The 16,178-nt window shown below is 35.9% G+C and overlaps 1 protein-coding gene across 1 annotated transcript in view; it reads left to right on the forward strand.

Moving 5' to 3' along the window:
• The window catches only part of LOC102046154 (sodium channel protein type 2 subunit alpha-like), a 76,022-nt gene extending 61,864 nt beyond the window's left edge, over positions 1-14,158 (forward strand). Inside the window, exons 21-27 of the mRNA XM_027810718.2 lie at positions 4,271-4,393; positions 4,662-4,943; positions 7,380-7,433; positions 8,233-8,370; positions 11,386-11,490; positions 11,889-12,159; positions 12,521-14,158. Coding sequence (XP_027666519.1) covers positions 4,271-4,393; positions 4,662-4,943; positions 7,380-7,433; positions 8,233-8,370; positions 11,386-11,490; positions 11,889-12,159; positions 12,521-13,704 — 2,157 coding nt within the window. The 3' untranslated portion in view covers positions 13,705-14,158. The remainder of the gene's footprint in view (positions 1-4,270; positions 4,394-4,661; positions 4,944-7,379; positions 7,434-8,232; positions 8,371-11,385; positions 11,491-11,888; positions 12,160-12,520) is intronic.
• Positions 14,159-16,178: the final 2,020 nt, after the last annotated feature.

Consider the following 16,178-nt stretch of genomic DNA (forward strand, 5'->3'; position numbering starts at 1 on the left):
TTATGAAGGAGTTCTTTCTCTTTGTGTAGGCATTTGAGTAGAGATTCAACAAATGGACAGGGGAAAAAAATCATTAATCAGATGGAATCTGGGATCTAGGACAGAATTTTTTTTCCCTACCAAAGAATTGAAAATTACCTGATTATCTTTTTTAAATACTTTTTTGGAGGCAAAGGCACAGATGGTGTTTCTTATCTGTCTTCCTTATTTAACTGTGCTTCTCTTTCTAGCGTCACTTGTGGGTCAGGGGTGTAGAATCCCCATTTTGGGCAAATGGGCTAACTCAGTAACATGAGATAACATGTGTTTTCTCTGGGAAATGCAGTTTTTCTGCTTTCTCCTTTCGCATCCTCTCCATACCTTCCGTTGTGAACACCCAATACATACATATAGAAAGTAAAAAGTCAGCATGTGTTCCTGGAACAGATGTATTGACCACTAAGAAACTCAGTAAGTTTTCTTTCTTTAAGATTAAATTCTGCAAAACAAGATACCCTCAACAAGGCAAATGAAAAAAAAAAAAAAAAAAAGTTAAGACTGTTTTTGAGTAAGGCTGAATATATATATATATGTATGTATTTTTTGTGTTCACTGTCTGTATGGATGCCATAGATTTCTGATAATATTTTTTATTGTAACTCAAATGCTAAATGAAAAAGTATGATAATTTTAGTATTAATGGGAAAGCAGTGGCAATCATACAGATGAATTTTGTCATCTTTGCATGAAATTGTTGATGCCATGCTTTACTCTGGTTTCCTGTTAGGATTCCAAGACAGTATGTTTCCAGAATCTTGTGATACTCAAATCTGCATTTCTATTTGTCTATTAGAGTTGTCCTTTGTGAAAATCAAAGAAAATAAGAAAAAAATAAATGTATTACCATTTAAGAAGCATTCACAATTAGTAACTTTGTGCAAGCCTGTATTATGAAAGTTGGACTTTGTATTGCATTTAAGATCAATTCTTCTTATTAAAGCATACCATATCTCCATATGGATAGGTAGGACCTACTGTTTTTTTCAGTTATTTCAGTGCTTTCTTGTAGCCATCTTCATGTCATGCTTGGAATGCCTGCATCTTATCACCCTATAGAAGCAGATCATAGAACAATTTAGGTTGGAAGACCCCTTTGGAGGTTTTCTTGTCTAGCTCCTTGTCTTGAAAGCAGGGCCGTCTTAGAAATTAGCTCAAACCTGCTCAGGGTGATACTCAGTTTTGAACGGAGATTCTGCCACCTTACTTGGCAATGTTTCCAAGTGTTTGGCCACCTGTGTTGTAAGGCCCCTCCTCCCCCCACCTCCCATCCCCTAAAAAATTCAGTGGTGGTCTGCTTAGCTTTTTCTGACATTATTGCCAGATTTACTTACTGTTTTCAGGTGGTAGCAAGCAACTTTAACTCTTTCTCGTACTACTGGCATTTTACCTGTTGGTTTAGGTAACAGGCAATGTGCTGCCCTCAACTGGTTATCTTTGCTTTGTCTTCCTGTCCTGTGCCATTATCCAGTTGAACATTGAACAAATCTGCTATACCAGTACCAGTCTAATTAAACATTTCACAGTGAGACAGTGTTTCACAGGATTTTTTTAGGCAAACTGTTCTGTACCCATCAGCCTAAATTCTCCAGCTGTCCTCTGTTTGGGAAAGAATTTATAGCATGTGAAAAGAAATTCTTTCCCATTATGATGTTCACAGTGTTTTCAGAAAAGCATAATTAGCCCCAGAACAGGTACAAATGCTCATTTTTCTCAGCCTTCCATATGCAAGTTCAGAGGGTGTAATGAAAAAGAACAAACATGGGATTGTGTAGTGTTTGACATCTTGCTTAAGCTACCCTTAGAGGAAAGAGATTTGCGTAAGGCTACCTCATGTGTAAATGCAACAGGAGACAGCCGTCTGGAGTAGAAGACTCGGTGAGGACCGAAAACATTGACTCTCACCAGAGAACAGCAGGGCAATCAGCTTTTGAGCTGTTAATCCAGCTGTACTTAAAGGTTTCAAAACTTCTTGTGGATTAGATCCTCTCTTCCAGAAGAGTAATAACGTTAAAAAAAGAAAGAAATCTCAAGCCACTCTAGTTGTTCAAAACACAAGCATTTTAACAAATCCAAAGCAAGATGTTTCCACCTTATGTTAACAATGTGCTTTTCTGCAAATGCCCTATGTGGTAGTTAAAGAACAGAAAGTTGAAAATGAAGCTGAGGGTGGATTCTGTCTCACATGTATCATTACAGTGCATTTTTTACATTTTCCTTGGTTTTGTTACAATACACATTTATAATTTACTATGTTTTATGAAAGTATAGAATAGTATTTTGTACCTTTACATCAAGTATATAATACTATTTTGTAGTTTTACATCACAGGAATGTTACAGATAGCACCTTTGTATGTGGAAGGCAGTTCAGAGCTGGTATGAGTTGTCCAAACCGCGATCATACATAGGGAAAAGGAGGAAATTACTTATTAATAAAAAAAATGTAAAAAGCTTGCCTATATGCACACATATCCACAGATGGTACCAGAAAAATTATGCTTTAATTGCCATCATCACCATGTGACAAGATGAACTATTCTCCCTCTTCTTTCTCCCCTCCAAAATAAAAAAAAAAGAAACCATAAAAAGTAATATGTTAAATTGTATTTAGTTTTCAAAGAAAGATAAAATTATAGCATCATTAGGCAGTGGTATGCTAATCTTGCGGGAAGAGAATTTCTTGCAATGTAAATGTAAGTGCATTATCTAAGAAAATATGGTTATCTGACAGGAATACTTGAAACTTTTTCTCTGTATCTCTCTAGAATTATAAAAGAAAGGCATATTGCTAGTAAGGTCTTGATGAATTCATAGGGATTAATGGTTTCTATGCTAAATATTTGTCTAGCATTTGAATGAAGGTCATTCCACTCAGTGAATGTGTTCTTTTTCTGGATCTTCTCCTAGTTTTCTTTTCCCTTTTTTTAATGAAATTTTCTTCTCTTGAGCTACGTGGCCTAATTATAATCACTTCAGCAGCTGAGTTGTCTAAAGTTCTAGATGGGTTATTTCATAAATACAGGTAAATAGTTATCTATGATGAGGCATTGTAGTGATCACTGACTTGTATTTCGTATATTTCTCAGATGTTGAGTTCCCTGAGTTTTGGTTTTACCTGGTTTGTGTAATTAAAAAAAAAAAAAAAGCACCTTGATTTTATTAAAACATTACATGCTATGTTTAAGAGACATGAAAAATTAGCCAGCTTCTCCTCCTTGTCTATGTATTTTATCATGTCCCACTGTTTAACCCATTTCAATACTCTAATTTAGATTACTCTAAAACGTATCTGCCAGTTTCTTGTTCATTCTTGGACTTAGAATTTTTAACTTCAGTTTTGGACTTTAAACACCAGAAACAGTACTCTTTGCCAAATGGAGGTATACATAGGTTTTCTTCCGGTACTTGATATTATGATTTCTAAATATCCAGATTGCAGTAGTCTGAAGAGATAACAAGTCCTGGTTCACAATTAAAATATTAACTCTGTCGTAACTCCCCTTCCCTGTATTAACTCTGTCGTAACTCCCCTTCCCTGGAAAGTGCTGTCTGTTGTTCTATGCGTCTGAGTGCATTGCTTTTAGGTAATTGTTGACATTGTTATTTCTTCGTGTCTGTCATACAGTTAGGGGTCACATGTGTCAGAGTCCTGTCTGACTGAGTATATACTACTTCCAAGCCTGTCATCATCTGCAGGCAATATGAATTACTAGTTATTCATATATATGCTACTGTGTGAATTACTGCAGACTGGCTCACAAATGCTGCTGGCTCACATTTTATCATTACTGTAATAATGCAAGTGTAGTAGAACACAGTATTGTATTGTAGTATTTAGTATTGTAATGTCACATAGAATGGGATTAGTTTTTTCAGTACGTTTCAGGCTTTGGCTGAGTTTATTGGGAAGATGAGTTTTTATTAAAATTACTTGTATCTAAATTGCCCTTTGTTTTGCACAGATATGATGTGCATTCTTCTAACTAGCGCTCTGTGATGAAAATTCCAGAGATTAAGGTCTCTTTTTGTTCAGACTGCTCTGAAATTCACACGCAATGTTCCATTATGGTTATTTGATTTTCTTTATTCTGTATTATTTGTGCTAGCTAGAGGCTTAGGGTCCTTACGAACTTTTTTCTGATACCCAGATCAAAGTTTTCTTCCTCAAGGCGTTACATTTGTATTGTGAGCCTATTAAAAAAAAAAAAATTGTTTTGTTTTGTTTCCTTTAGGTTTCCTTGGTTAGCTTAGTAGCTCACGCCCTTGGTTTCTCAGAACTCAGTGCAATTAAATCCCTTCGGACATTGAGAGCTTTGAGACCTCTAAGAGCTTTGTCACGCTTTGAAGGCATGAGGGTAAGAAAAAAAAAGTGTAATAAATCAATACAAATATGCCTAATTATAAAATCATGGAGGAACACTGAATGGCATGTCTGTTTTCAAGTCCAACAGTAGCATGTGTGATTGCATTACATGTGTTATTCTGTTTCTAGTTGCGTTACTTCAATATATTTTAATGTTCTACATTAATTCTTTTGCTGTATTTGGAAAAAAAAAAAGTAATCTTTTAACTACTTGAGATATTGTTACTAAAAAGGGGTTTTTTTCTGTGTTTATTTACCAGGTGGTTGTGAATGCTCTTACTGGAGCAATCCCATCCATTATGAATGTACTTCTGGTTTGTCTTACATTCTGGCTAATTTTCAGCATCATGGGAGTAAATTTGTTTGCTGGCAAGTTCTATAGGTGTGTTAACACCACAACTGGTGAGCCGTTCTCACCAGAGGAAGTCAATAATAAAACTATGTGTAAAAATCTTATGATGACTGTTGAGAATGTTCGGTGGAAAAACGTAAAAGTAAACTTTGATAATGTTGGAGCGGGTTACCTTTCTCTGCTGCAAGTAGTAAGTGTATAAATTTTGATACGTTAATTTTCCAGCTTTAAGTTTTATAGTAGTAACATTTAATTCCATAATTTTCAATGTTAATTTTTTAATTTATGAATGGATATGGGATATTATTTTATAATTGTGTTCTATGGAGCTAATTAATGTTGCTTATGGTAAAACTCTTATATATTCTATGGCCATTTTGGAAAAGGAGGAATATCCAATCTACTAGATGGTTGTCAAGTTCCTTGGCACCCAAACACTAGTACCTTTTCAAGCTCTACAGAAATACAGTATCTCATTTGAAAAAAAAAAAAAAAATACAGCGAATACAGCGAAGATTTATTTTGCTTCTTTGATCTGTTAGGAAAAGTTATATTTTTACTGTGATACTCAAATAGATACGTTCTAGGGCGCATCTGATCTTCAAATAAGAGAGGCAACTATTGATTTAGTAGAAGTTTTTAAATTCACTTTTTCCTTTCTCTTCTTTCCATTATTCTTACTAGTCCAACTCCAGTCGTTGTCTATTATTGTCAAGTGGGTTTTTTGGAGATAGTTTTTAGCTTGCTTTTAAACTAGGTGAGCAGTTCCAGAATTTACTAGTGCTAGATTCCTAAGGACAAGCCTTTTTTAGAGGCAGCATATGTAAATTGGAGCCCATAGGACAGAAACATATTCCTAATAGGGGTCACTTGACAAACTGCTTCTGGGGAAACATTTGTGCTTATAATCAGTTGGTAATTATTCTGTCTTTAAAAATATCTCCAACTGGTAGTATTTAGTAATTAGTATTCTGTTAGCAGGCTGCTGTCTGACTGCTCCAGGGAGTGATAGTAGCTATTGCTAAATTATATTGCAGCTGTGTAAATGATGAGCGTAGAGGACAGCAGTGCTTTTAGCTTTTGTAACAAAACTTAGATAGAATAGTTCAGCTATGTAATGTTTCCTGTAAACATGACATTCATAGCTTATTTTCACCCAATATAGCTCACAGGAATAGGTTTGATGCAAGGCCCGCTAGATGGATAAGAAGTTGACTGGAAGGCTTTCTCCAAAGACTTGGACTTAGTGGCTCAATGTTGAAGTGGAAACCAGTAACAAGAGGTGCCTGTCAAGGATCTGCACTGGGACTAATACTATTCAATAGCTTCATCAATGACATAGTGGGATTGAGCGCTCCCTCAGCAGTCTGCAGATTACACCGAGCTGAGTGGTACAGTTGATAGGCTTGAGAGGGATGAGATGCCACCCTGAGGGACCTGGCAGGCTTGAGGAGTGGGCAAAGCCACGTGCAAAGTTCTGCACTTGGGTCAGGGCAATCAGCAGTATCACTACAGCCTGGAGGGTGAATAGGTTGAGAGCAGCCCTGCAGAGAAGGACTTGGGGATACTGGTTGACAAAAAACTGGACAGGAGCCAGCAATACGCACTTGCAGCCCAGAAAGCCAATCATATCCTGGGCAGCATAACAAGAAGTGTGGCCAACAGATAGAAGGAGGTGATTGTCCCTATCTACTTCACTCTTGTGAGACCCCACTACTGCAAGAAAGACAAGAACCTCTGGAGTGGGTCCAGAGAAGGACCAAGTAAAAGATCTGAGGGCTGGAACACCTGTTCCATGAAGAAAGGCTGACAGAATTGGGGTTGTGCAGCCTGGGGAAGAAAAGGCCCCCGGGGGACCTTATTGTGGCCTTTCAATATATAAAGGAGGCTTATAAGAAAGAGGGACATTTTTTTTCCAAAGGTATGTAGTGGCAGGACAAGGGGCAACAGTTTTAAACTGAGAGAGGGTAGGCTTAGATAGGACATAAGGAAGATTTGTTTTCTTTTTCTAATGATAAGGTGGTGGGATGCTGCAACAAGTGGCTCAGAGAAGTTGTGCATGCCCCATCACTGGAAGTGTGTGATGTAGTGAAAGATACCCCTGACCATGGCAGAGGGATTGGACTAGATAATCTCTAAAGGTCCCATCCAAGCCAAACCATTCTAAGATTCTCTTATTTTCCTTAAGATTTCTTGGGACTATGTATCTTCTGGAGTTTCTTTTAGGACTATTTGCGTACTCTGTCTGAACAATGCCAACCCATGGTGGCTGATTTTTTTGAGTCCTCCTCCAGTTTTCTGATAATCAGTAAGTTAGAAAGGAGAGTCTTGTTATAAGCAAGTCTTGTTAATAGTCTTTCTGTTATGCTTAGATATAGATTGCAACTCATCCTACATAGTTTATATGACTTTGCATGAAGATTAGAATGTATTCAGTTTTTAAGTGTTTGGGAGAAATATTTCGTGGTAAATTATTTACTGTGAATGCTTTGCCCATGTCTTACCAGACTGGTAATATTCCTATTTATTTTTGTGGATGCAAATACATTGCAGAAGACATTGTTTTATTTAGAATATTTACAAAATTGGAGCTTTGATAGAAAATATTAACAAACTTTGTTTTTAGGCAACGTTTAAAGGATGGATGGACATCATGTATGCTGCTGTTGATTCTAGAGAAGTGAGTACAATATAAAATTTACTGAGTGAAAACTAATATAAGATGATGTAGTGCTTCTTCAGTGGCAGTCAAAATAAAATAAAATGTAAAAAATAAAAATGTAAAACCTTGATATTTTTTATATAAATCTATGCATTATGAAGTGCATATACTTTTCATAGGTAAAAAAATATAGTGTTAGATCTACAATAAGTATTACTAATTTAATAAGTCATCTGTAAATAACAAAACTAATGAAATCAGATTTCCCATTAACTTATATCGCTGAGATCTTACAGATTAGGGAACAAATTTTTCCTGTGTCTCTAGAAATAACCCAAATAATCACATGATATCACTTGCAGTAGTTAATCCAGAACTGCAGATTCAGGTGATCTCAGAAAATAAAATGGCTGAATTTTGCCTGCTTTTCTGTTAATGCTTTTATTTGTATGCATCTTTCCTGTATCCAGCTCCTGACTTGCATAAAGTCCATAGGAACTGAATTGCTTTTGAGATTGGCACACTTTTGTCAAATTTAGTAGGAAGTCCAAAAAACATCAAATGTCACTAGAGGGGAACTGGCAGACAGAAAGGGGAGGAGTGGCAGGTCTGTGTGTGCAATTACAGACACCTGTTATAAATAGTTTTTCAAGTTCAAAGATAAGGCAAGTGTAGGGTATGCTCCAAAACAGCTGGTTTTTCCCCTCTTGTCAAGGAGTTGCTGTCCAGCTGGATGCAACTTCTGTTCCTGCTTGGTATTCTGTGATGTATCTTAACTGTTATTTGTGATGTATTGCTGTTTTTCTATGTTACATAGGAAGAGAAACAGCCCAAGTATGAGTACAGCCTGTACATGTATATTTACTTTGTTGCCTTTATCATCTTTGGATCATTTTTCACCCTAAACTTATTCATTGGTGTCATCATAGATAACTTCAACCAACAAAAAAAGAAGATAAGTATCACATGTTTCATTTTCACAACACTTCATTCTTATTGAGCATTCAGCCAATGTATGCAAGGATAAGTCTGAGTGTCAGAAATCTCTCATAATAATAGAAAGGAGAAAAAGAAATCAGCTATTAAGATTTCCTTTTATTCTATTCAAAATAATGAAATAATGAAAGTCTTTTGCTTTTTAAGGCATTTGAAGTAATTTAAACTTTCACTGAATGCCTGAGTGGTCTCCATATCTCTGTACAGCCTGATAATATGTTGTACATCAGAAAGTTATGTACTGTTTTTCACTTACCCTTACAGTGCTGTGACAAAGGTATGTGAAAATGCAAATTACTTAATTTGAGCAAATAGATGCCAGAAAAGAGAACATGCAAAACTACAAATACCAAAATCAATAAACAATGTATAGCAATACTGTGAGGGCCTTCTTAATTACAGAGAGTCTAATACAGACAAGCTGAGTGCTGAAACTACTGCTCTGTGTAAGACGAGAGAGGGTTGGGAAGCTGTCCTATAAGTTACTAGTAAATCTGCAAGACAAAGAAAATTATTCATGTTTTAAGATGTATACTTTTTCTTTTCAGCTGAAAATGTTTCTATGGTTCAAATGAACACAGGATTGTGTCAAGAACTCCAGGAGCATTTAAATAGATTAAAATTAAGACTGTGATGGCAAATTAAATTCTACTTGCTGTTTAAACTGTAAATGCTGTCTAAGGTCTACAGTGGCCATTTTTCTGTACACATTTGGAGCAGAATCATACTGAATGTTGATTTTAAAAAAAAAAAAGTGAGCTAAGTAATAGCAAGGCAGTACATAATTTCTTCATTTCTGATTCTAGATAGTTTGTCAAGTTTGATTCATTGGACTGAAAAAAAGATACTGCTAGACTTACTTCAGCGGAAACTTCCAGTAAATCTTTCTGCTTCAAAATGAAGCATGCAGCTTCATATGTTGCTTCTTCAGATCCTTTGAGTCTCTTATCTTCAGACCTACATCTATATATAATAGAAAGGATGAGGTTGCGGTTCCAAACCTGATGACATCCTCATCCTCCAAGATGTTTGTATCTCTCTTGGAATAAACATCTGGGGCTTCCAGTACTTAAGAGGAAGGTGGTTCAGCTTCTTACCCTTGAAGAGAAGGGTAACTAAAGTGATATATACATGCTATTGGTATTTTTGGTGGTCTGTATATAACAGGGTGACCTTACTCAGTAATGTGGTGATTATAAGGTCTGTTAGGTTCATTTGGCAGACACTATGTACTGTAGTCATTATGACACAGAAGGCAGAGAAGGGCTCCTGCTAAAGGGCATTTTCTGACAGTGTGGTATACACCCCTTACACAGTTGTAACTGTCACCAGGAAAGTCAAATACTGCACATATACAAAGGGTAATAATTAGGCTGGACAAAATTCTATCTACATGCTATTCTTCAGTTTCATGTAGCAAATTAGCAAACATTAGTCACTTGTCTATTGAATTTATAGATGCACATAGAAACGTTCAGATCATGCATTGCGTGACTACCCAGCAGTATTTTTCTTGTCTTTGTTCTGCCCTCACATCACTGAGATCATCCATTTTGGGCAATGTTGTTGGGATATGAATGGGAAAGACCTCATGTTGCAATATACTGTCCCTGTGTAGTTGAACTGTGTGTATCTCTTTAGTCCCTGTGTGCATCCTACTTTCATTACATTAGTTCCCATAGGGAAAAAAATGTTCCACTAGGTGTCAAATTCCTAATAATTATGGTCCTCAAAGGCATATAGGGTGTATCTCATCTTGAGACTGCTATTCTCTCTACAGACAGCACACTGAGACAAAGATGACTTGTTCAGTCTTGGTAGCCATTACATCACTGAGACAGAAAAAATCCCCAGTTGAATGCCAGTTCCTTTATAGCTCTTCCTTCCCCCAGATAAGATCTCCTGGCAAAGTCACATCACATTTACACTATAGTCAGCAAATTAATTTCTTGTTTTTCTTTCCAAAACCCTTACTCTCGAAGAACTGGATTTTACTTAAAAATGTGGATTGTGAGGAGAGCATTCTAAACAGGATCTCTTCTGACTTCTAAATCTTCATGTCTATATATGTCTATATGTAGCCACAGCTGGAAGACTCAAACACATCTTCATCCAATGTCTGTCATTTCTTTTTCAATAAGACATTTGACGAAGTCAGTGTGACAGTCACAGAATCAGCTGTGACTCTGAAATTCTTTTCCAAATTCAGTACTTTGACATCATGTATACCTGGAATGTACTTACAAGCAAATGCATACAAGAAAAAAAGAAGTTACTTGTCAACATAAATTGTATTTCTGACAATTGTTTCCATATGTATATTACACATACTATTCTAGATACCCTTTTACTCAGACTGCTGTCCTTTCACTCGGGCAAGAAACCTGAGTAAGCTCATGCTTCTGATGATTTCTGTACTATGTAGGGGATGATCAAGCCTCATATATGCTGTGGAAGTATTACCGTGGCAAAAAACCATCTGCACTGAGATACTCATTCTCAAATGATGAAACACACATCCTGAAAAATAACATCAGTAATTTCTTTTTCCTTGTATGGTTTCCCTGAAGGCATATCAGCTCTCAGTGAATCTTTTTGCCTTTGAAGCTTTTTTGTTTCTGGTTGGTTTATATACAGTGTGGCATTTATGGTGGTGGATTTATAAGTACCTACAGAATGTATATTTTGAAAAGTGGGTTTTTTTCCCCCACATACTTGATTGAATTAATTAGGTATGTATTTCTTTTAATAACAAATAGATAGAAGGTCTGGGAGTTTTCTCCATTCCTTTTTTTCCTTTTTCCATCAAGACTTGTCAGATACTTTAACAATCTTTGATACAATTACTATATTTTGGCTTAGGTAATAATGTATAAGAATGAACACGCGGTTTGTAAAAAACATGTTCTGCAATGCTGTGAATTAATAGATTTAAAGGCTTGGCTGTAATCAGTTGTATTTTTATTTTTTTTACCTTGGAGGTGAAGACATTTTCCTGACAGAAGAACAAAAGAAATACTACAACGCAATGAAGAAGCTGGGATCCAAGAAACCACAAAAACCTATACCTAGGCCAGCGGTGAGGATGCATGCTATTCTTGTGCCATCTACATTTGGGAAGAAATTGCAGCAGTACATTAGCTATCAAAAAAATTTCCCCTCTAACTTTAAAATGGTTTAAGTCGAATTAAAGTTGGTGCTTCATTCTGAATTGAAATGTACATATTTCTGTTCTGCAGGAAAAGTCTGTCGTATTTGTTATGCCTGAGGAAGCAAATAATCAAATAACATGAAGAAATATAAGACTGTTCGGTTTTGAGGGGAAAAGTTAGAGCTGGCAAATAAAGAAGTTACTGGACAGTGCTTTTCTTGGATTTTTGAGCCTTTTGTTTCATATATTTGGGGGGAGGAAGAAGGAGATGGGAGGGAGGAAAAGGATGTTCATGTCATAGACTATCACATTTTCTTTTTTCTCAGAACAAATTGCAAGGTCTGGTGTTTGATATTGTAACAAAGCAAGCATTTGACATCGCCATTATGGTTCTCATCTGCCTTAACATGGTCACCATGATGATAGAAACAGACGACCAGAGTGATCTGATGCAAAATATTTTATACTGGATTAACTTGGTCTTTGTTGTCCTTTTCACTGGAGAATGTGTCTTCAAAATGTTTTCACTTCGTTATTATTACTTCACCATTGGCTGGAATATTTTTGATTTTGTGGTTGTTATTCTTTCAATAGTAGGTAAGAAATTTTTATATGACATTTTATATGAAATATAGTAAGCCATGTATTAAATGCTTTATCTCTGTCAAATTTTGCAGATTAGAGGAGATACTTAATTTCTCCTGATGGTTTAGGAAATGAAAAGCATACTTTAGAGTAGTAACTTTCTTAATAATTCTATATCAGTTTTAATACTCCTTCTTTTTTTCCTGAGTAGTAGGAGAAAAGCTAAAATTACCCATAGCAGATAAAATTTATCTCCAATTATAATTGCTACTAATTCCACAGGTAGAGTTGTTCTTAATTAGTATTTTGTAGTGAAAAATGTAATCTGTGATAAAATATTACCCTTTTAATTTTATTTTCACTTCTTCTTTAGGTATGTTTCTAGCTAAGGTGATTGAAAAGTACTTTGTGTCCCCCACTTTGTTCAGAGTCGTACGACTTGCCAGAATCGGTCGAATCCTGCGCCTCATTAAAGGCGCTAAGGGAATCCGCACTCTGCTTTTTGCTTTGATGATGTCGCTTCCTGCTTTGTTCAACATTGGCTTGCTGCTCTTCCTGGTCATGTTTATCTATGCGATATTTGGCATGTCCAACTTTGCCTATGTCAAGAAGGAAGCTGGTATAGATGACATGTTCAACTTTGAAACATTTGGCAACAGCATAATATGCCTCTTTCAAATTACCACGTCTGCTGGCTGGGATGGTTTGCTAGCCCCAATTCTTAACAGTGGGGAGCCAGACTGTAACCCTAACAAAACTCACCCAGGGAGCTCCGTTAAAGGCGACTGCGGCAACCCTTCTGTTGGGATTTTCTTCTTCGTCAGCTACATTATCATATCGTTCCTGGTAGTGGTGAACATGTACATTGCTGTGATTTTGGAGAACTTTGGTGTTGCTACTGAAGAAAGTGCTGAACCCTTGAGTGAGGATGACTTTGAGATGTTCTATGAAGTCTGGGAAAAATATGATCCTGATGCAACACAATTCATAGAATATAGCAAACTGTCTGATTTTGCAGCTTCTCTGGATCCTCCTCTTAATATACCCAAACCAAACATGCTTCAACTTATTGCAATGGATCTGCCCATGGTAAGCGGTGACAGAATTCACTGCCTTGACATCTTGTTTGCTTTCACAAAGCGTGTTTTGGGGGAAAGTGATGAGATGGATGCCCTCAGAATACAGATGGAAGATCGGTTTATGGCGGCCAATCCTTCTAAAGTCTCCTATGAACCAATTACAACCACATTAAAACGAAAACAGGAGGAGGTATCTGCTGTCATTATTCAACGGGCTTATAGACGTCATCTTCTAAGACAGTCAGTAAAGAAACTTTCATTTATGTATCGGAAAGATGGGGTTGATCTGCTTAGCAAAGAAGATATGATTATTGGTAAACTAAGTGAAAAGTCACCTCCAGAGAAAATAAATATGTCTTCATCCTCCACATCTCCGCCTTCTTATGACAGTGTAACAAAACCAGAAAAAGAAAAATATGAAGATGACGAATCAGAAAAAGAAGACAAAGGGAAAGACAGAAAAAGAAATAAAAAGTAAAATACAAAGAGCTGTCTGTGATGAATGTTCACAAGCCTGAGACAATGGCATTTTTATCAATAGCACTCTTATTGGAGGATTATGCCAAAATTACAAGTTTTCACATATTTCCTCACTGCTACAGTCAGTGCCTGTACCAAGACAAAGACCCTTCACTAGCAAACTCAGTCTGTAACAGGGAAACAACCTTGCAGAAGAGTAATGTTTATTATCAGCTGGCACTAATGGAGATGAGACACATAATTTCTACTTGGACTGTAGGAACCCTTAATGGAGTGCAAAATTACCAGTCCTAATAAGTCTGTATTTTTGTGGAATAAGTGAATCCACTGTGTACGTTTCATCTCGTATGGATGTTCTCTGTGTGTCAATTTTTTTGTGATCTCATTTGCTCTAATTCACATACTGCTATTTGTAATTCTGCTGTGCTGAGAAAAAAAAAACAACCAAACACCTCAGTTCCTCTTGCAGAGGAACAGGTGCCAGGAATATGTAATTAAGGCATCATAATGTCAACATAGTTCTCTTCAAGCCACTTCTAAAAGCAGAAAATCAAGATTCCAGATTATTGAATCTCAGGATCTAGGTCAAATCAACAGCAAATGATAAAAAAGAACAGAGTACGGATAGAATATTTATCAGAAAACAAAACAAGGGAATAACTTTCACAGAAAAGAGGTTGTTAGTTTAGTCTCTTGGTTTTAATTTACTTATGTTTAATACTTTTTAGTAATTATTAATTTATTATAAAATCCATTTCAGATACAGTGATTTAAATAAATGATAAGACACACAAAACTCCGGTTTTGACAAACACGAAACCATGAAAAAAACATAGTTTCTTTCAAAATCCAAATATATCTCATAATTCCTGAGAGATTGAAACAGCTCTTTTCAGAGAAAAGTTATGAATGCCAAATCGTACCTGCATGGAGTTACTGAAATAAAAAAGTGGTAGTCTTTTGGGTTTTTTTTCTTTTTTTAACTGTAAACCCTGTAATTTCATTAGTAACTTCCATACTTCATTCCAGAGTATGTTTCTACGCTTATTTCACATCAATTTATCCCACTTAGGACAACAATAAAATCTACACGTATAAATTGATAGCAAAGTACCTTTGGGGACAAATACTACCTTAATGTATACCTCAGACTTTAATTCCCATACTTTGGAACGATGGGCCTTGCCAGACACACAAAATATGTACATCAGAGTTGGTTTTGACGCCCCCATGGCACTTTAGTCAGGTTTCCACTGTATGTAAAGCAATCTGCTGTAGAAAGCTGAGATGACCCAAAGGGTACGCTTAAATCAGTTTTGTCCTGCTTTGTGGTTTCGATTACTTTTTTTGTCATCAAGGCTGACACTCTATATGTAGGTAAAATGTCCTCTGTTATTTAATCAGTTGTTTTATGCAGTGGTACCTGTTTGAACAAAGATACAATGACTTAAGTACTGTATTTATTGCATCACTTATGTACCCTAGTAAGTGTAGCTTATACCATTTCAATAGATAATATGATATATTCTGTAATACTCCAAATAATTGGGAAGCTTTAACTGATGCATGCTTGCTGCTATTATCCTACAGCTATTAAAGTCTAAGATGGGAAGACATGTGAGTGATAAAAAGAAAACAACTGTTCGACAAGACCATCATTCCTCATACCAGTAAGCAATAGTTTGCTGCTATTATAGATTTTATTGTTTGATTTTTGTAATCAGCAAATATGCAGTAAATAACAAGACTACACAGTACAAATATATTGCTTAAAATGTGGGACTAGAAAAAAACTTTTATAATCTATAGCTATTGATCTATTCTTGTTATTTTGAAAATTATTTTATAACATTTTATACTTACTATAAAAAACTACACATATCTTCATGTTGTGAGTAATTTTTATTGCTATTTGTGACACTTTACTGTTGGGAAACCTAAGATAGGATATAAATTGGTAATTGCAAGTTTCTGCTAATTATATTAAACATATTTTAATAAGGAATAATTTTAAAAGAAATGGACAGTACAGTTGTTTTTCTGATCAGCAGGTAGGTCTTTGTATGTGAAACAAGATAGAAGGGTTTCTTTTGAAATTATTACCTGGTCTGTCAGTTTTCAGGGTAATCTTAGTCATAGAAACATTGCTTTTCCCCAGTGTTAGTCTCACGCTGTCTGCTTTTCTTGTTATTCATAATCTTTCTTCATGAGAATGAATAGTGAACTTGGGCAGTGGACAGTGGAATACCTTGCATTTAATACAAAAGGACTAGGATATGGATGGGCTCCTGCTTTTATAGAAGCTATTGGCTGATAGTGTACTGATGAACTGCATGCAGGAAGTTGTTTTACCAAAAATAACTACATTGCTAACAATGCAAAAGAATAAAAATAACCTTTTTATGTACTTGTTTTAGTCTTTGTGTTTTTATTGCATAAAATTTATACAGATTCAACAAGTAATTGTTGGTA

The sequence above is a fragment of the Falco cherrug genome, chromosome 8 (genome assembly GCF_023634085.1).
Source record: "Falco cherrug isolate bFalChe1 chromosome 8, bFalChe1.pri, whole genome shotgun sequence".
Lineage (NCBI taxonomy): Eukaryota > Metazoa > Chordata > Aves > Falconiformes > Falconidae > Falco > Falco cherrug.